Consider the following 15,338-nt stretch of genomic DNA (forward strand, 5'->3'; position numbering starts at 1 on the left):
ACAACTTATAACATTTCAAAATACATATACCATGTGTTTCTCTTTCCTCTATTTTTGCATCCACAAATATTTCAGAAACCCAATATTTACTGTATAATGTAAAATATGATAAAGAAACAAAAAAGAAGCTAAAGTGCTCTTCAGGGGGTTTATGGTATTTTGCTATTTGTTCTCACAGTACAATATACTGTAGTTCAGAAAAGAAAAATATATACAATCAATAACACATACATTAATACCACTATATACAGTAATTCACACATATTTGTCAGTCTATCAGTAGCAGACGTCGGCTGTTTGTCTGGTCCAACCATTCTGTCCAATGCATTTGGAGTTTCATCAACATCACACCGTATACACGGTAACAGGGCGCAACCAAAAAAAAATACCCGGGTAGGTCATTAGCTGAAGTGACAGCCAGGGGTTTCAGCAGTACATATACTGCACTAATGGTAGAAAAATATCTTCAGTGATAACTATATCTATAGTTTACCCATATACATGCACATTTCAATGCAAGTATGACCACTTTGGTATCATATGTAACAGGGCTGTAACCAACATAAACAGCAAAAAAAAAAAAAAAAACCTGAATAAACTGAACAACCCTTCTGCTAAAATCAGAATAATCTGTCATTTTTTTCAAGTGTATATTTTCATGTCTGTCAAAATGCAACATATCATCCAGAGTGATAAGAATTTTGCATTTTGAACTGAAAGTTGACTATATTGATCAGAGTATCTAAAGGTCTGCAAAATTGGCTGTAGTTGTACAGGCTTTTGCTCATGGTGAACACTGATTGAGAGAGGTGTTCATGAATTTTGGAAGAAGTGTGACATAACTATTAAGACAGCATTATCACACAAGGGTGCACAGCTGTTGACAAAAGGTTTGATACTGCAGCTTTCCTGGACATTGGCAGGCACAGGTGCCTGTGACCAGAGTTGCCATGGTTACCAGAGCAGCTCCGGCATTCTGTGATAGATACATTAGCGTGGAGCTGAAGAAGCAGGAGTCAGAGCCCCAAGCGATCAGGACCGGCACACATCGTGATGGAGGACGCACAAACCCCTGCAAACCTGAAGACCTGGCTGCTGAGACCAGATTGTATTATCTCACTCATATCATTACCTGCCTTTCCCATTGATCACAAAGTAGTTACCAAACACTTCATGGTAGTTACTTAAGACTAATTATCTTAGGTTTTAAAGGGTAGAGAGCCACACTAACAGACTAATTAGGTAGTGTTCATTAGCACGTTTCTATATTTCAGTTTATTATTGTCAGCAGGCAGTATAGAGGGGTGTGTTTTTAAAAGTATTTATGTATTTTGATTGGGGGAGTGCAATGAACTCCTGTTGTGGTGGTCTGTGTCAGGATGTGTGATCTGTCTGCCACTACTGATAGGATCCTACTGGCCTTATGTTTTCAGCCTACACACACACACACACACACACACACACACACACACACACACACACACAAACGCTGAATCTCCTTACCAGTCCACATGCTCTGAGTGTGTGTGTGTGTGTGTGTGTGTGTGTGTGTGTCTGTGTCTGTGTCTGTGTGTGTGTGTGGGGGAGAACGTATCCTTACCCTTGCTCTGTTTACAAGAAGGAACTAAAGCTTCTGCAATAACTGTTGTGACAGAGTTCATCAGCTGTGATTCAGAATTATTAGTATGTTGCCATAGCAGCAGTAGTTTTCTTAATTGTAGAACAGTTTGTATTAGCCAGACGAAAACAAAGGGACCATTTCCCATTTCCAATGCGGCGCACCAACAGCAGTGATGAGGTAGCCAGTACTTTTCCATCTTTCTCTGCAGTTGAACCTTCTCTTTGGTGCCTGCTGGAGAAGCTAAGTCAGAGCAACCGCTGAGTTAGCACAGATCACCTGCAGCAAAAAGGGAGAAACATTGTCCTCATTAAAGCACTTTTAAAACGACTTTTATCATAAAGTCTTTAATACTGTGTTATCCTTGTAGTAACATGGGGGAGGGCATCTCTCTCTCTCTCTCTCTCTCTCTCTCTCTCTCTCTCTCTCTCTCTCTCTGTGTGTGTGTGTGTGTGTGTGTGTGTGTGTGTGTGTGTGTGTGTGAACAAAGCTACTAGTTGCTGGGAGAATGCACTATGCTTTGCCAGAGAGGTTCCTTTTGAATAGTAGGAGTAAATGAGTGGCACTCTCTTTGAGAAGGGGCTTGGGAGGGGGTTAGTATGACCAGCCAGATGGCACGTATAATATGTATCTGGTGGTGGTGGGGGGGTTCAGCATTTCCCATACAGACCTCATGGCTCCCCTCTCCTCTCTGCTCCACAACTGCTGCTATAGAGAAACAGAGCTAAGCGTTCAGGAGATGACATGGAAAGAAAGACGGAGGGAGGGAGGGAGGGAGGGAGAGAGGGAGGGAGAGAGGGAGGGAGGAGGGGTAGTGGGACTGTTGACATTCCTCTGCCTTCTTTGGGTGAGCCGCACATGGTGGAGAGTGGACGCCCCCCCCCCCCATCGTATCTGACACTTTCAGCAGCAGCTGACCTAAAGCAGCATGCCGTTTAACGTCTGGCCTCCTTCTGCTCAGCTGATGGGCCAGGGATTGGGACTGAGCTGTGTTGGGCCATTGGAACTTCAGTGTCCCCAACCCACGCACACACTCACACACACACACACACACACACACACACACACAACACACACACACACAACACACACACCACACTCATACTCACACACACACACACACTCACACACACACTCACACACACACACACACACACACACACACACACACACACACACTCACTCACACTCACACACACACACCCTGAGTGACAGTTCTCTCCCAGAAAAGGTCATAGGGACATTGGTGTGAAACGGGCTCTGCAGATCTGCAGGTGCTCAAGTTGATAATGTCCAGAGAAGAGGAAGAAGAGGAAGAAGAGTGGGGGAGGGATCTGCAAGCTGTGGAACATTACGTGAGTGATGTGAGACTGCAAGCTGCAATGTATTTGTGAATGAAACTCTTACTTTCTTGGACTCCAGTTTTTAACTGACCGGAGTAAACAACAAAACAAAAAAACTAGTAAACATTAAGTTAGTTAGATTTGATCTAAAGCTGATGTTTCTGTGTGGAAGAAACAGCCTAGAGACACAAAACACTGAACGCAATGTTGCCACAGAACTGTTTCTATAGCAACAGGCCTCAGCCTCATTTGCATGTGTAATAATCAGTCCTGATGTGAGATCAGTGTTTCTATAGTATATGGGTGTGTATGTATACATGGTTTGTCAGGTGTTGACTGGTATACAGAAACTGTACTTACTCAAGCACACTTTTGGTTCTTACAAAGAGACTGAGAGAGAGAGAGAGAGAGAGAGAGAGAGAGAGAGAGAGAGAGAGAGAGAGAGAGAGAGAGAGAAGAGAAATAAGGGCTTACTAGATTAATGAAATGAAACTGACATTTCTTTTGCTGCCTGTGATGTGATATAGCTTAAACATTGCAAAAAGTGTGAGGGTCTGTGTGTGTGTGTGTATGTGTGTGTGTGTGTGGTTGTATGTGTGTGTGTGTGTGTGTGTTGTGTGTGTGTGGTGTGTGTGTGTGTGAGTGTGTGTGAGACAGAGAGAGAGAGACTGTGACCTGCCAGAATGTACAGTATGCTTTCATGCTCTGATGTGCAACGAAAGTGAGTCTACTTTCTCAATGACTGCAATATACTGTCTGACTGCAACTATAGAGACACTGGCAGTGGGAGAAGACTCTCTCTCTCTCTCTCTCTCTCTCTCCTCCCATCTCTCCTTCGCTCTCTCTCTCTCAGGCTCCCTCTGGCTCCTTCAGTTTGGGAACAGCTGTGGTTTTCACTATCTCAAGTCACAGAAATAGAGTCCCTCTGTGCTGACTCCTATCAGTCAGTCGCCAGTCCTCAGCCCTGCCTTTATGCTCTCCTGACCTGGAATGCAGCTTCCTTTTCAAACGTCGCCTTTCGGGCTGTCATCCAGCCTGGGTATGTCTATGGGTGTGTGGCTGTGTGGGTGTGCTTGGGTTAGGATTTTGACCAAGCCTAAAAGAGACACGCTCCAGGAATTCGGGAGACGTGTTCTGGTTTGTGGTAGAAAAAGCTGGGATTCACCTGGGGGTGGGGTGGGGTGTGGGGTGTGGGGGTGTGAGGTTTGTGGGGGTGGGGGAGTTTGGACAGGACCCGTGTGGCATGTGGGATGTTACACTGAAGTGAACTTTCTGTAAATGACGGAGCAGGCTTTACAGCGAGGCAGTGCTGGAGGCGATCAAAGCAAAATGTGGGCATAAAGGAAACCAGCCAAACATACACCTTCCTTTTACTCTGAGGAAAGGAGAGGCTGCATGTGTGTATGTGTTGCACGCGTGGGCGCTGGGATGTGGGTGGGATTTTCCTGAAAGCGGAGAGAGGGAGAGAAAGAGAGAGGGAGAGAAAGAGAGATTCTGCTTGTAGAACAAGTAGTACATTCTACAAGTACGGTTGTCCATTTCACTTTTACTCTCTGCTGATGGAGAAACTCTGGGGAATTTTGCACTGTGGCGAATCCCTATCACTCTATGAAACTTCCTCACATTCCTCTTAGAATGGTGTCACATCTGATGAAACAGTGTAGTGGCAAGCTGAATATCAGAGCCGCTGCCTGGGCCTCACTTTACAGAGCCACACTGCATGCCTTTTATAACACGGTGCTTTGTTTTAAGTGGAGGAGGGATTCAGTACATGAACTGAGGATTAGGAATGCTGTGTGTCCTACCTGATGAAACAAGCCTTATTTGTTCTAGCACAGCAATGTGTGTTTAGTGTGGTGGCGAAGATGAATTAATGTCTTGTGGTAGCTGACTGGATTCTGCTCTCAAATATCCTTTTTCATGGCAAGTATAATTATTTTATTACAGTGTAAATTTGCATATGCATGTTATATGCCTTTGCTGTGCCAGTTTGAAACACACACACTCTCTCTCTGTCTCTCTCTCCCTCCCTCCAACACACACACACACACACACACAAACACACCACACACACACACACCACACACACACACACACACACACACACACATACTGATTTGTCTTGAGAACCTATATCTAAATGGATGGGCAGTGTGAATCCTGAATGGTTTGGGCTCTGCACCAGGCTCAAATCTGAGTAATGATTGATGACTAGATACGCAGTTGCTGTGAATTCTCCTGTCTTACTTTCCATTCTTGATGGGCCTCCTTCTTTCTTGAAAGCCTTACCTTGAAAAAGATTTCATTAGCATTTCATATCATCTCTCTATTACATCATACCTAAATGTGCATGTGCGTGTGTATGTGTGGGTGTGTGTGAGGAGAGAGAGGCGTGACAGAAAACCAATCAGACTGCACTTAGTGCAGTTATATCATTGTAGAGGACAGAGGAGGGTTGCTTTATCTCCCAGATGTAGTGGCTCCATACATCAGCTCCATGAATGGGCACTGATTCTGTTGCTCCTCCATGCTGCCCCCCACCAAGGCCCTGCACATTCTCCTCTTCTGCCTCACCAGCCCCTCACAGATCTGCAGCTGTGCTCAGCGGGCACTGTTATTTTCGCAGAGTTCCTGTTTTTTTGAAAATGACACACACAGACAGAGAAACAAGAGAAAGGAAAATGAGAGAGAGAGAGAGAGAGAGAGAGAGAGAGAGAGAGAGAGAGAGAGAGCAGTGACAAACAACCTATGTAAATATAATGAGGAAAATAAAATGTATTTTGCTGAGGCGAAGTTTTTGGAAGTTTTCTGTTTTACACAAAGAGACAGAGAGAGAGAGAGAGAGAGAGAGAGAGAGAGAGAGAGAGAGAGAGAGAGAGAGAGGGTGGGGTATGGTGGCTCAGAAAACAACAAGCCCCCCAAGGACTGGCATCCTTTTGCACTGTCGTCGTAGCAACACACCAGATGACCTGTCGCATTTACAAAACCAGTATAGCCTCTTCCACAGGCAGGCCTGGCAGTCCACCCCAATATAGTCTCACTACCATTCCCTGCCTGTGTGTGTGCATGCTTATTGACAGTTGTCGTTTCCAGGGGCTCTATCTGAATTGCAGAGACTCCAGAGCAGCTGGACCACTGCCTGGTTGGACATTTGCAGGGGATTTACCCAACTATGTGTGTGTGTGTGTGTGTGTGTGTGTGTGTGTGTGTGTGTGCGCGCGCGCCCGCGTGCGTACGTGTTTGTTTGCTTTAATTATTTATTTACATCTTTTATTTACAACATCCCATAATCTTCTGCCCTCCTGTCCCGACCCCTAAATATGTTATTACCCACACTAGTGAACACCTGCTACTGGATAAGGATGGAAATTACATGATGAAAGCTTTTGCATGTGCACACCCACTTTTCATGGTCACAGTTTGAATGACAATGTTTGACAGTGTTTACTTCAGACCACAGCAGAAAAAAAAGTGCTGAGAGCTGGTTGTGGTTAGATGGGAGTCTGTTCTTTCTCCAAAAGGCCATGGAGCTGGAGTGAGTACCATGCTCAGAGATGGACTGCTCTGTACTGTGCTTTTTAAAACCTGGATGTTAAAATAGTTGTTATGTACATAATGTCTGAGGGGAGAGACTAACGGTGGACATGACTACCCAGAGACCCTCTTTTTGGGGGGCCTGCCAGTAGCCTCGGAAATAACTTTATTTTGGTTCCTAGTTTTGTACTTTTGTTATTATAGGGATAAATAATACCATTACGGTTGTCTTCCATTAATAATTTATAATTTGCGGGTCGCTTTCCTTTTATTTATCCACCCACCCTACGCCCCCCCTCCACGCCTCAAAAGCAAAAAGTCGGTTTGATCCTTAATCAGGCCTGTCATGTTATGGCTAAGCTGTTCACTAGAGAGCAGTTAGCAGTTCAGTTCTCATTAAAACGAAACCAAAATAAGGATTTTAGAAACGAAAGGAGTGGAAAGCTAGCTAGAAAATTAGCAAATAGCTAGTTAGCTAGAGAGATAGCTAGAAAACTGACAAAAACATGTCAGGAAATTGCTGACCAATTTCTTTTTAGAAAACAGGTGAGATTGGTCTGCGTCATAGCTGTCAGTAAACATGTCGTAACGTAAGATAGGGTAGATAGCTAACTGTCGATTAGCTAAGCTAACTACATTTGCTGTCATTTATAAAAAGAACAAGTATTTAAAGAAAGAATTTAAATAATAGAAGACATAAAAAGAATGAATGTAACAGTGTTTCTGTTGTCCTAACCAAACGAAGTTAGCCAGCTTAGCAACTACGCTAGCTAGCTAGGTTAGGTAAATTAGCTAACTAGTAAAATCCAGTTCCAGATTCATCCACAGTGAAGGAGACTAGGAGGGGGCCATGAGCAAATTTACAAGCTACTGTGCTCAGGACACAAAATGTGTTGCTGAATAATGTGCACAAACAGTTGAGAAGGAAGTCACATGGCCTTCTATTCCACACTGCACGCAAACCACCAAAGAACGCACAAGAAGCCTTCAGCTTTGCTGTTAATTTAGTTTCTGCCTGTGCTTGTAGTAGTGAGCTCATTTGTGTGTGGGGAGGGGTGCGTTCTGTCCCAGCAACACTTTATTCAGGTGTGCAAGGGACTAAGCAGCAGGGAATAGGACACGTCCACACACACACACACACACACACACCCACCAGCCCAGACCGTCACAGTAGTTAAACAGCCTGTTCTACATATGGGGTCTAACGCCATGCCTCAGTTCTCTCTCTCACACAACCTAGCACTTGCACACAGGAGTGCTCCATGTCACACGCTACTCCAAGCCCACACCACCACAACAAATGGTCCCATAACCTGGTCTACATATGGAGGCTTAATACCACGCCTCAAACTCACTCACACACACAGATACTGAATATACAGCATCAGTACGAAACTAAGGTTCACATTGACACACACCACTAACTCACAGAATTTATTTATTTTTTTTAGACTGACAGTGCAGTCAGTTCTCTTGCATGCATGCACACACAAATGCACACAAACATGACATGAAAACAGAATAAGTCATTTTTTATTCATAAATAACATGAATGTGTAGGACTATATATTTTTAACTGTGGTATGTGTGCATGAGTACTCATTCATAATAGAGGGAGACATGATGATTGACGTGTGGACTCCAGTGAAGTATATTTGTATAGCTGTAGAAAGTGTTATGTACAGAAAAAAAACATAATTCAATGCTTTTTTTGTGTTGAAACAGTTAATTAAAACTATAGCTTAATAGTTGCTACCTAGCTCAGGGTTTCAAGGAAAGGCATTTCAATGGATTGTTTTACCTGGCCATGTGGGCTTCCCCTACTTACCACTATTTGGGTGAATAAACTATTTGTTTTCAATAATGTCCTTCAGTGTTTGCACGTACAGAGCACAAACAGATTATTTTTTGATAGCATTTAATATCTGGTGGCCATTCAATATGCGCGACCAGGGCAGGCTGCTCTTCCGTATGCCTGACGGTGTTCGCTGTTTTCCTCTTGTTGCATCATATCCCACTAGATGTCTTCTGAACCTCAGGTATAGACCCCTGGCCCTGGCTCTCCAGGTGGTCCCATGGGGGGCTTCTGCTAGTGGTTGCGAGGGCAGAGGGCCTTAGAGGAGAGCATCCACTGCAGGGCCAAAGGCTGTGGAGAAGACTTCACCGTCGTTTTGTCAGGCTGGGAGACCAAACAAGGAGTTACTGGACTCTGACTCTCATTGAGACTGCTGTCTAGAGGGTATGTGGTGGGGTGTGGAATGGAACAAGGACCCTGGGAGACCTCTATATGTAATGATAATGAGGGAGCCATTTGGTTCTGTGTTGGGTCCACCACAGAGCAGGTCCATTTACAGGACACTACACATACCAAAAGTCCCTGGTGAGCCTATATATGCCTACACTCCAGTTAAATGAAACCTGGGGAGGAACACTGCTGCATGTCAAGTCCCACAAGCTCATAAATTTAATTCAAACAGTCTTGAGGGTAAGCATTTAACCTTTGCACCTTGCCACAATCAAATCAAATAATCTTGAAAGCTTCTTCCTTGTTTTTGTTGGTCACAGGTTCCTGTCTACTCAATGTGTGCTGAGGTCTCCGCTTTTATGTCCTCTCTTGTTGAGAGTTGGCCTGAGCTGGAACTCCACTCTACCACAGTGCTAATGTTACTCTGCACCTAAATTATCAACAATACGACTGATTAAATGAAAATGGGTATTCATTCATGACCTTAACTGAACTGAATGGAAAGTGAAAGGTATGTAGCCTGAGTGGAATGTTGCAAATTTAAGCCTATATATATATATATATTATATATATATATACTAGATATATATATATATATATATATATATATATATAGACAGACACAAACAGACGGACAAGCACTGACACACAGGACAGGAGTATTCCTTGTTGGGTGTGTCAAAAATTCCTCGTGTTGTTTGTTTCTAATTCACTTTCTGTCTGCCTCGTTCTTCAATTTACTACTTCATGTTTTTCTGCAAAACAGAAATATCTAAACTGTTTTCTTTCTAATTCCTTTCTGACACTAATGTGAACACTGACATCACAGCATGCTTTCATTTGCTCTGTTTCTCTCTCACAACAGATTTATGCAGTTTTTAGTCTTTTTTCTCATTCTCTCACTTCTCGTCTCCTACGCATTGCTGCGCTTTTGAAGTAAAAGGTTGAGGTCTACAGAAGGCTGTCTTTTATCCCCACTGAAAACTTGGCAAACAAACAGTACTGGAAATGCCAAGAGAGAGAGAGAGAGAGAAGAGAGAGAGAGGAGAGAGAGAGAGAGAGAGAAAGAAAGTGAGACAACAACAAGGGAGTGCACTCTGGCATTATTATGCAAAATACTCCAGGATCAGAAGACAAACAGACAAATGAGACAGATAGAGACAGACAGAGAGAGAGAGAAATGGGGTAGTGGTGTGTGTGTGTGTGGGGGGGGGACAGAAAGTGAGACAGCAACGAGGGGAGTGCACTCTTCCATTATTATGCAAAATACTCCAGATCAGAAGACAGGCAGACAAATGGGGAGAGAGACAGACAGACAGATGGGTGAGTGAGTGGGTGGGGGGATTTCTCTGAAGCAGAAACTCATCTCCACTCAGCAGCACACGTTGACCTGAATATGTGTGTGTGTGTGTGTGTGTGTGTTGTGTGTGTGGTGTGTGTGTGTGTGTGTGGTTTCATGCTTTCATCTGTGTTTGTTTTTCATGTGTGGTTCTGTGGTGCTACAGGTGAACCCACTGAATTTATCTAGATTTACACATAAATAAAAAGTCCATCTGATCTTCATCTAAGTTCATAATAATAAATAAGGGCAGTCTTATTTAACAGACAACATACAACAATGTATGGCAGTGGCATTTTACATATCTTTATTAAATAAATGATTTAAACCATCAAGGACATGAATAAAAAAATATAGTGAACCATAACATTTTGTAGCTAGTGGAACTGTCTTTATTGGCAGTAACCTCAGTCAATTTCTGTAGAGGCCCATGGGGTAGCAGAATAGACCCACAAAATTATACTTCCTCCACCAGCTTCTCAGCTGATATGAGGTTCTGGTGCTGGTATGCAGACTTTTGTTTGTTTCAAACATAATGCTATGTATGAAACAAACAAAAGGTTCCATTTGTTTATCTGGTGACACGGTTAGTGTTTCAGATGGATGTAATAAACAGAAGACCTAGGTGGCAGTGGGCATGTACTGAGTGTATTTGATAGCATCAATCTTAGCATCAAAACAAGATCAAAACAAAATACAGGCAAGATAATTGGAGGCAAATCTGTTATTGCAAATACCCCCCCCCCCCCCCCCCCCCCCCCCCCCCGAAATACAAATTCAACACTTTAGAAAAGTCCAAGAGGCAGATGGGGGTACATACATAAGGTCTTGGGTGGCAGGTGGTGTGGGTAATAATCAATAGGCGGGGCTTTAAAACCAATAGGCAAAAATGGCTATGAAGTTGCCAAACCTGGAGTGCAGCCTCCCAATCACAGAACCCCAACGACAGAACTCCACCCACTCCCTCCTTCAGCATGATTCCTGAAGTGTGAGGGCAACAGCACAGACGGGATGGGTGGAAGGGAAAATCGAGTGGAGGTTTGGAGACCAAGGCAACAGCCCACAGCAAACGACCCAGCAGGCTACGCAGCAGGGTAGCAGACAGGAGTCTGAGCGGTCCAAGAACACGGGCCCTGGCCCAAATCAGGTATGGGGCCTTGCCTATGGCAGATCAGATACAAAGACACTGGCTTGCCACCAGCCACCCAGCACTGACCTCCTGGCACCCAGGCAAGGTCTGAGATCGGGTCTGGATCAGAGCAGAGATACAGGAGAGGTGCTTGGGCAGGGGCTGGACCAGAGAGTCCTGTTCAGTTGACAGGTGGGATGGATACTCCGGTAAGACTAGGAACTAAACAACCTAGATGATACGGTAACAAACTCTAGGACAGATTACGGCAGAGTGTCCTGGGCCACTGCACCAGTGGCTTTAGCAAACTTTCTGCCCTGGTAACCTCCCAAGAACATCGTCACTGTTCAGTTTGTCTTATATGGCAGGTCAAACTCAGCCAAGATGCTAACTTCAGGTGTCCTCACTTCAAGAGGACCTTATCTAAGAGATTCACATCCTTCCACTCTTAATGAATGATTTTAAATAATTTGTTCAGTATGGATATGGACTTTTTTTTTAAACAAAAGGTGGCCTTTATTATTCTAACATAGACAAAGGTCAGATCACCTGGAACGAGACAGTCCTGCAGAGGTCTAGATCATATCATAGAGTGCACTTTGTCACAACTGTAGCGAGGCAGTGAATACTGAGTCTGGGCATGGCTAGTACTAATCGTGAGCCTCTAATGGGTTCTGTAGACTCTCTAATTTCAAATCCTTAAATCTAATCTCTCATTAGCAGAGCCACTATACTACTACAACTACTAGTAATAGTATTAATACTACCAAAAATAATGCCTTGTTGGCCATGTTGGAAGAAGAGAAACTGATAAGAGGTGAAGGAGTTTTTCAGGAACAATGTTGGGAAGTAGAGGATAACACTGTGAGTTAGGGATATAGGAGCTATAAGCCCATCTTACTGCTTTGGCACTGGTGTTTCACGGCCATTTCATTTCATGGCCTTTAAGGGCGCTACAGTCTCTCTTTACCATTGAATACTATGCCAGCACACTTACCCCCTCCCACTCTTCCATCCCCAGCCATTTGTATGAAGTGAAGAAGCCTTGTTTTTTTTGTGGTTTTTTTTTTTTTTGGGGGGGGGGGGGTCGAGGGGTGGGCTTTGAATAAATCTAGGACACAAAATCAATGGGCTCTGAGAAACGCTAGCATTAGTGTATGCTAATGCTTACGGCAAGCCACTCCAAACACGCGCCACCATGGAAACAGAAAGGGCGTCTGAAGGTCGCTGGCTGCGCTACTGAAGACGAGGGTAAGTGTATGCACCTAGTGTGCAGTGCTTAGGACCACCTGGGGAGAGAGGAAAAGAGAGAGGGAGATGGGGGGATAGGGAGGGAGAGGGGGATAGGGACAGAAGGAGGGAGAGAGAGAGAGTGCAGATGGATCCTTGATGCTTGTCTGCACTCAGGCGTGGAGGCTGAACAGGAGCCCAGCAGCCTGCACTGGACTTTCTGTGAGCAGCAACTAAAACAAAGCCCAGCCCATTGTCCATGGTTAACACACACAGACACACATGCATACACACACAGCCTGATCTGTCTTTCCTGAGTACACATAAGCCTACTATTAAATCTGGATTCATGGATTGGTTTTACTAAATCTTAGAATTATTTTCTTGATATGTGTATAAACATTGTGTATTTCTTTAAGAATGATTCTCTGTGTGTGTGTGTGTGTGTGTGTGTGTGTGTGTGAGTGAGAGAGAGAGAGAGAGAGAGGTAAGGATGTGAGAGAGAGGTAAGGGTAGAGAGTTTGTTTTTTTCCATTAACATTAATATGACTATTGAGTTGAAAACATAGGCACAAAACCCATTCAGTACATTTATAAGCAGCCCTACAAAGGCTGTGGCACTGCATACACACTCTCAATAAAAATACATAATTTGTGTGTTTGTGTGTGTGTGTGTGGGAGAGAGAGAGAGAGAGAGAGAGAGAGAGAGAGAGAGAATGAGAGTGTGAGCATGCATGCACACCAAATTCTCATTCACAGGACACTGCTTGTGTGATTGCATGTGTGTCCTTGAATAGATGGGTGCATATAGCTAGTATAAATTCAAACAGGATATGCGTTGACATTGCATAAATGTGCCAATATTACATTCACAGCAAAGATGGCACTGAAACTTTGTTGCCACTTGACCCCTGGGTCCATTAACCTATTAGGTATCATTCCTATCCTTGGCTCAGAAGAAAGTGTGATCGCACACTCTCTTTCTCTCTCTCTCTCTCTCTCTCTCTCTCTCTCTCTCTCTCTTATATGGCTAAAGTCCCTCTTATCATGAATTGATTAAATGCAAATTTCATGCCTTTACAGTGATAGAGGGGACAGCATAATGTCTTTTCAGCCAGTTCCAAAACATCAATTTCTGCTTTGTGTTTTGCTCGATATTTTGAGGTTTCGATGCGTTGTAATCTATTTATCCAGATTAATTTATTGAGTGCTGTCCGTTAACTGATGTTCATTTGTGTATTTGCATGTATGCAGTATATGTTTAATATGGGCTTGTATACGTGTAATTGCATATATACTGTGTGTATGTGTGTATTTGTGTGTGCGCGTGCCTGTCTGGAACATGCACAGGTTATTAGAATCAGTGTGCTGGGCTACATTACTGTAGGACTGCACTCACCCCACACCCAGAGCACATCCAGGGCTGCTCTGTATAACTAGTCTTTTTTTCTATGGAAACTGTGTATGTGAATACTTTTTGTTTGACATTGGAGGAGAAATGTTTAGCATTAACAATTTCAGCTGTCAAATACCAAAGATGACAACAGGATTTTGATTAATAAGTATTATCAATTGTTATCCAGAAATGGATAACACACTTTTCACAATGTATATTCTGTTATATTTGCTGTAGTAGAGAAAGTGTGCAATTATTTGGTGGATTATTGATAGATGTTTTGTGTAATATTGTATTTTGATATGTGTATACAAGCATGCAGTGAGACTAACCACACTTTATAATTTTTACACACCAAAATGTTTAACAAAAGTAGTTATCCTTTTTATCACTATCATGCTTAATATGCACTCGGTTATTATGCACACTGTCTGCTGTCCATGAACTTTGTATATTGTTTTAGTTATGCATTGTGTTTCAAAACATGAAGTACAAAAACAGGACACTTTGAAGACAGGTCAGGTCAACCGTGACGATAGAAAGATTGCAATGAGGTAATGTTAGGTTCCAAATTAGGCAATGCCGATGTATTCCTGACAAAAGATGCTACCCTTTATTATTGACTCTCATGTAGTTTTTAATCTGGGCAACATAATGAACGTATTCATTGTATAGTTATTGTACTTATTGTATAGTTTCCTATAAAAGAAGTGATGTCTGGAAGGGTTGGCTGATGTTTAGAATATCTCCTCAGTAAAGAAATAAAGGGACTTTGGTTTCAGTCTGAACAAGCTCTTGCCTGATTATTTCTCATTTCAGAGATCTTCTTCACAGACTGGCATTTACAAACTGGACAGGAATCTCCTCCGAGGGGTGAACATGGCGGCTGCTGAGTCTCCATGCAGGGAAAGACGGAGATGTGTTGGTGAACATTAGACCTACATATTCTAGATCTGAGCCCTCTCTACGATGCCAACCCCCTCCCCATTTTGAAGTAGGCATTATTCACTGGTGAAGTACTGACATGGTTTTGTGGTCCGGACCCGGGGCCTACAATTTGCGGCGGGCCCTAAAGCTTCCGGCGGGGAAAAAAAAGCTGCTTTATGATGAAGTAAACAATCTGAGATCCATTTAACGACTTTGTTCTCCTTGACTAGAGTTCTGTAGCGACCAGTATGCTTCTATCACCAGCTGAGGTGATATAGGGCTGGACAGTAATGTGGACCACAGTCATAGACGCAAAAGGGAAAAATATAGGATTATGTTGAATATAAAATGGAAACAATGTTGTATTACATAAGAAATTTGAAAGAAAAAATATGACATGAAATGAAGTGCAAGACATAAAACAGAAGTGCAAAATAACTGAAATGACTGGATATTTTCAACTTTAAATCTTAGATTTTGGAGGTTACCATTAGCACACATTGACCTGCCTTTAATGTTCAGACGTTTAATAGACTTTTTAACTACTTTGATCCTGTTTGCCCCCTTAGTTCTACTC

General features: G+C 43.2%; 1 protein-coding gene across 1 annotated transcript in view; it reads left to right on the forward strand.

Moving 5' to 3' along the window:
- Positions 1-2,808: 2,808 nt before the first annotated feature.
- Positions 2,809-15,338, forward strand: part of itfg2 (integrin alpha FG-GAP repeat containing 2) — a 46,024-nt gene continuing 33,494 nt past the window's right edge. Inside the window, exon 1 of the mRNA XM_035535605.1 lies at positions 2,809-2,973. Within this exon, the coding sequence (XP_035391498.1) occupies positions 2,908-2,973 (66 nt within the window). The 5' untranslated portion in view covers positions 2,809-2,907. The remainder of the gene's footprint in view (positions 2,974-15,338) is intronic.

This window comes from Electrophorus electricus, chromosome 2 (assembly GCF_013358815.1).
Source record: "Electrophorus electricus isolate fEleEle1 chromosome 2, fEleEle1.pri, whole genome shotgun sequence".
NCBI classification, from domain to species: Eukaryota; Metazoa; Chordata; class Actinopteri; order Gymnotiformes; family Gymnotidae; genus Electrophorus; species Electrophorus electricus.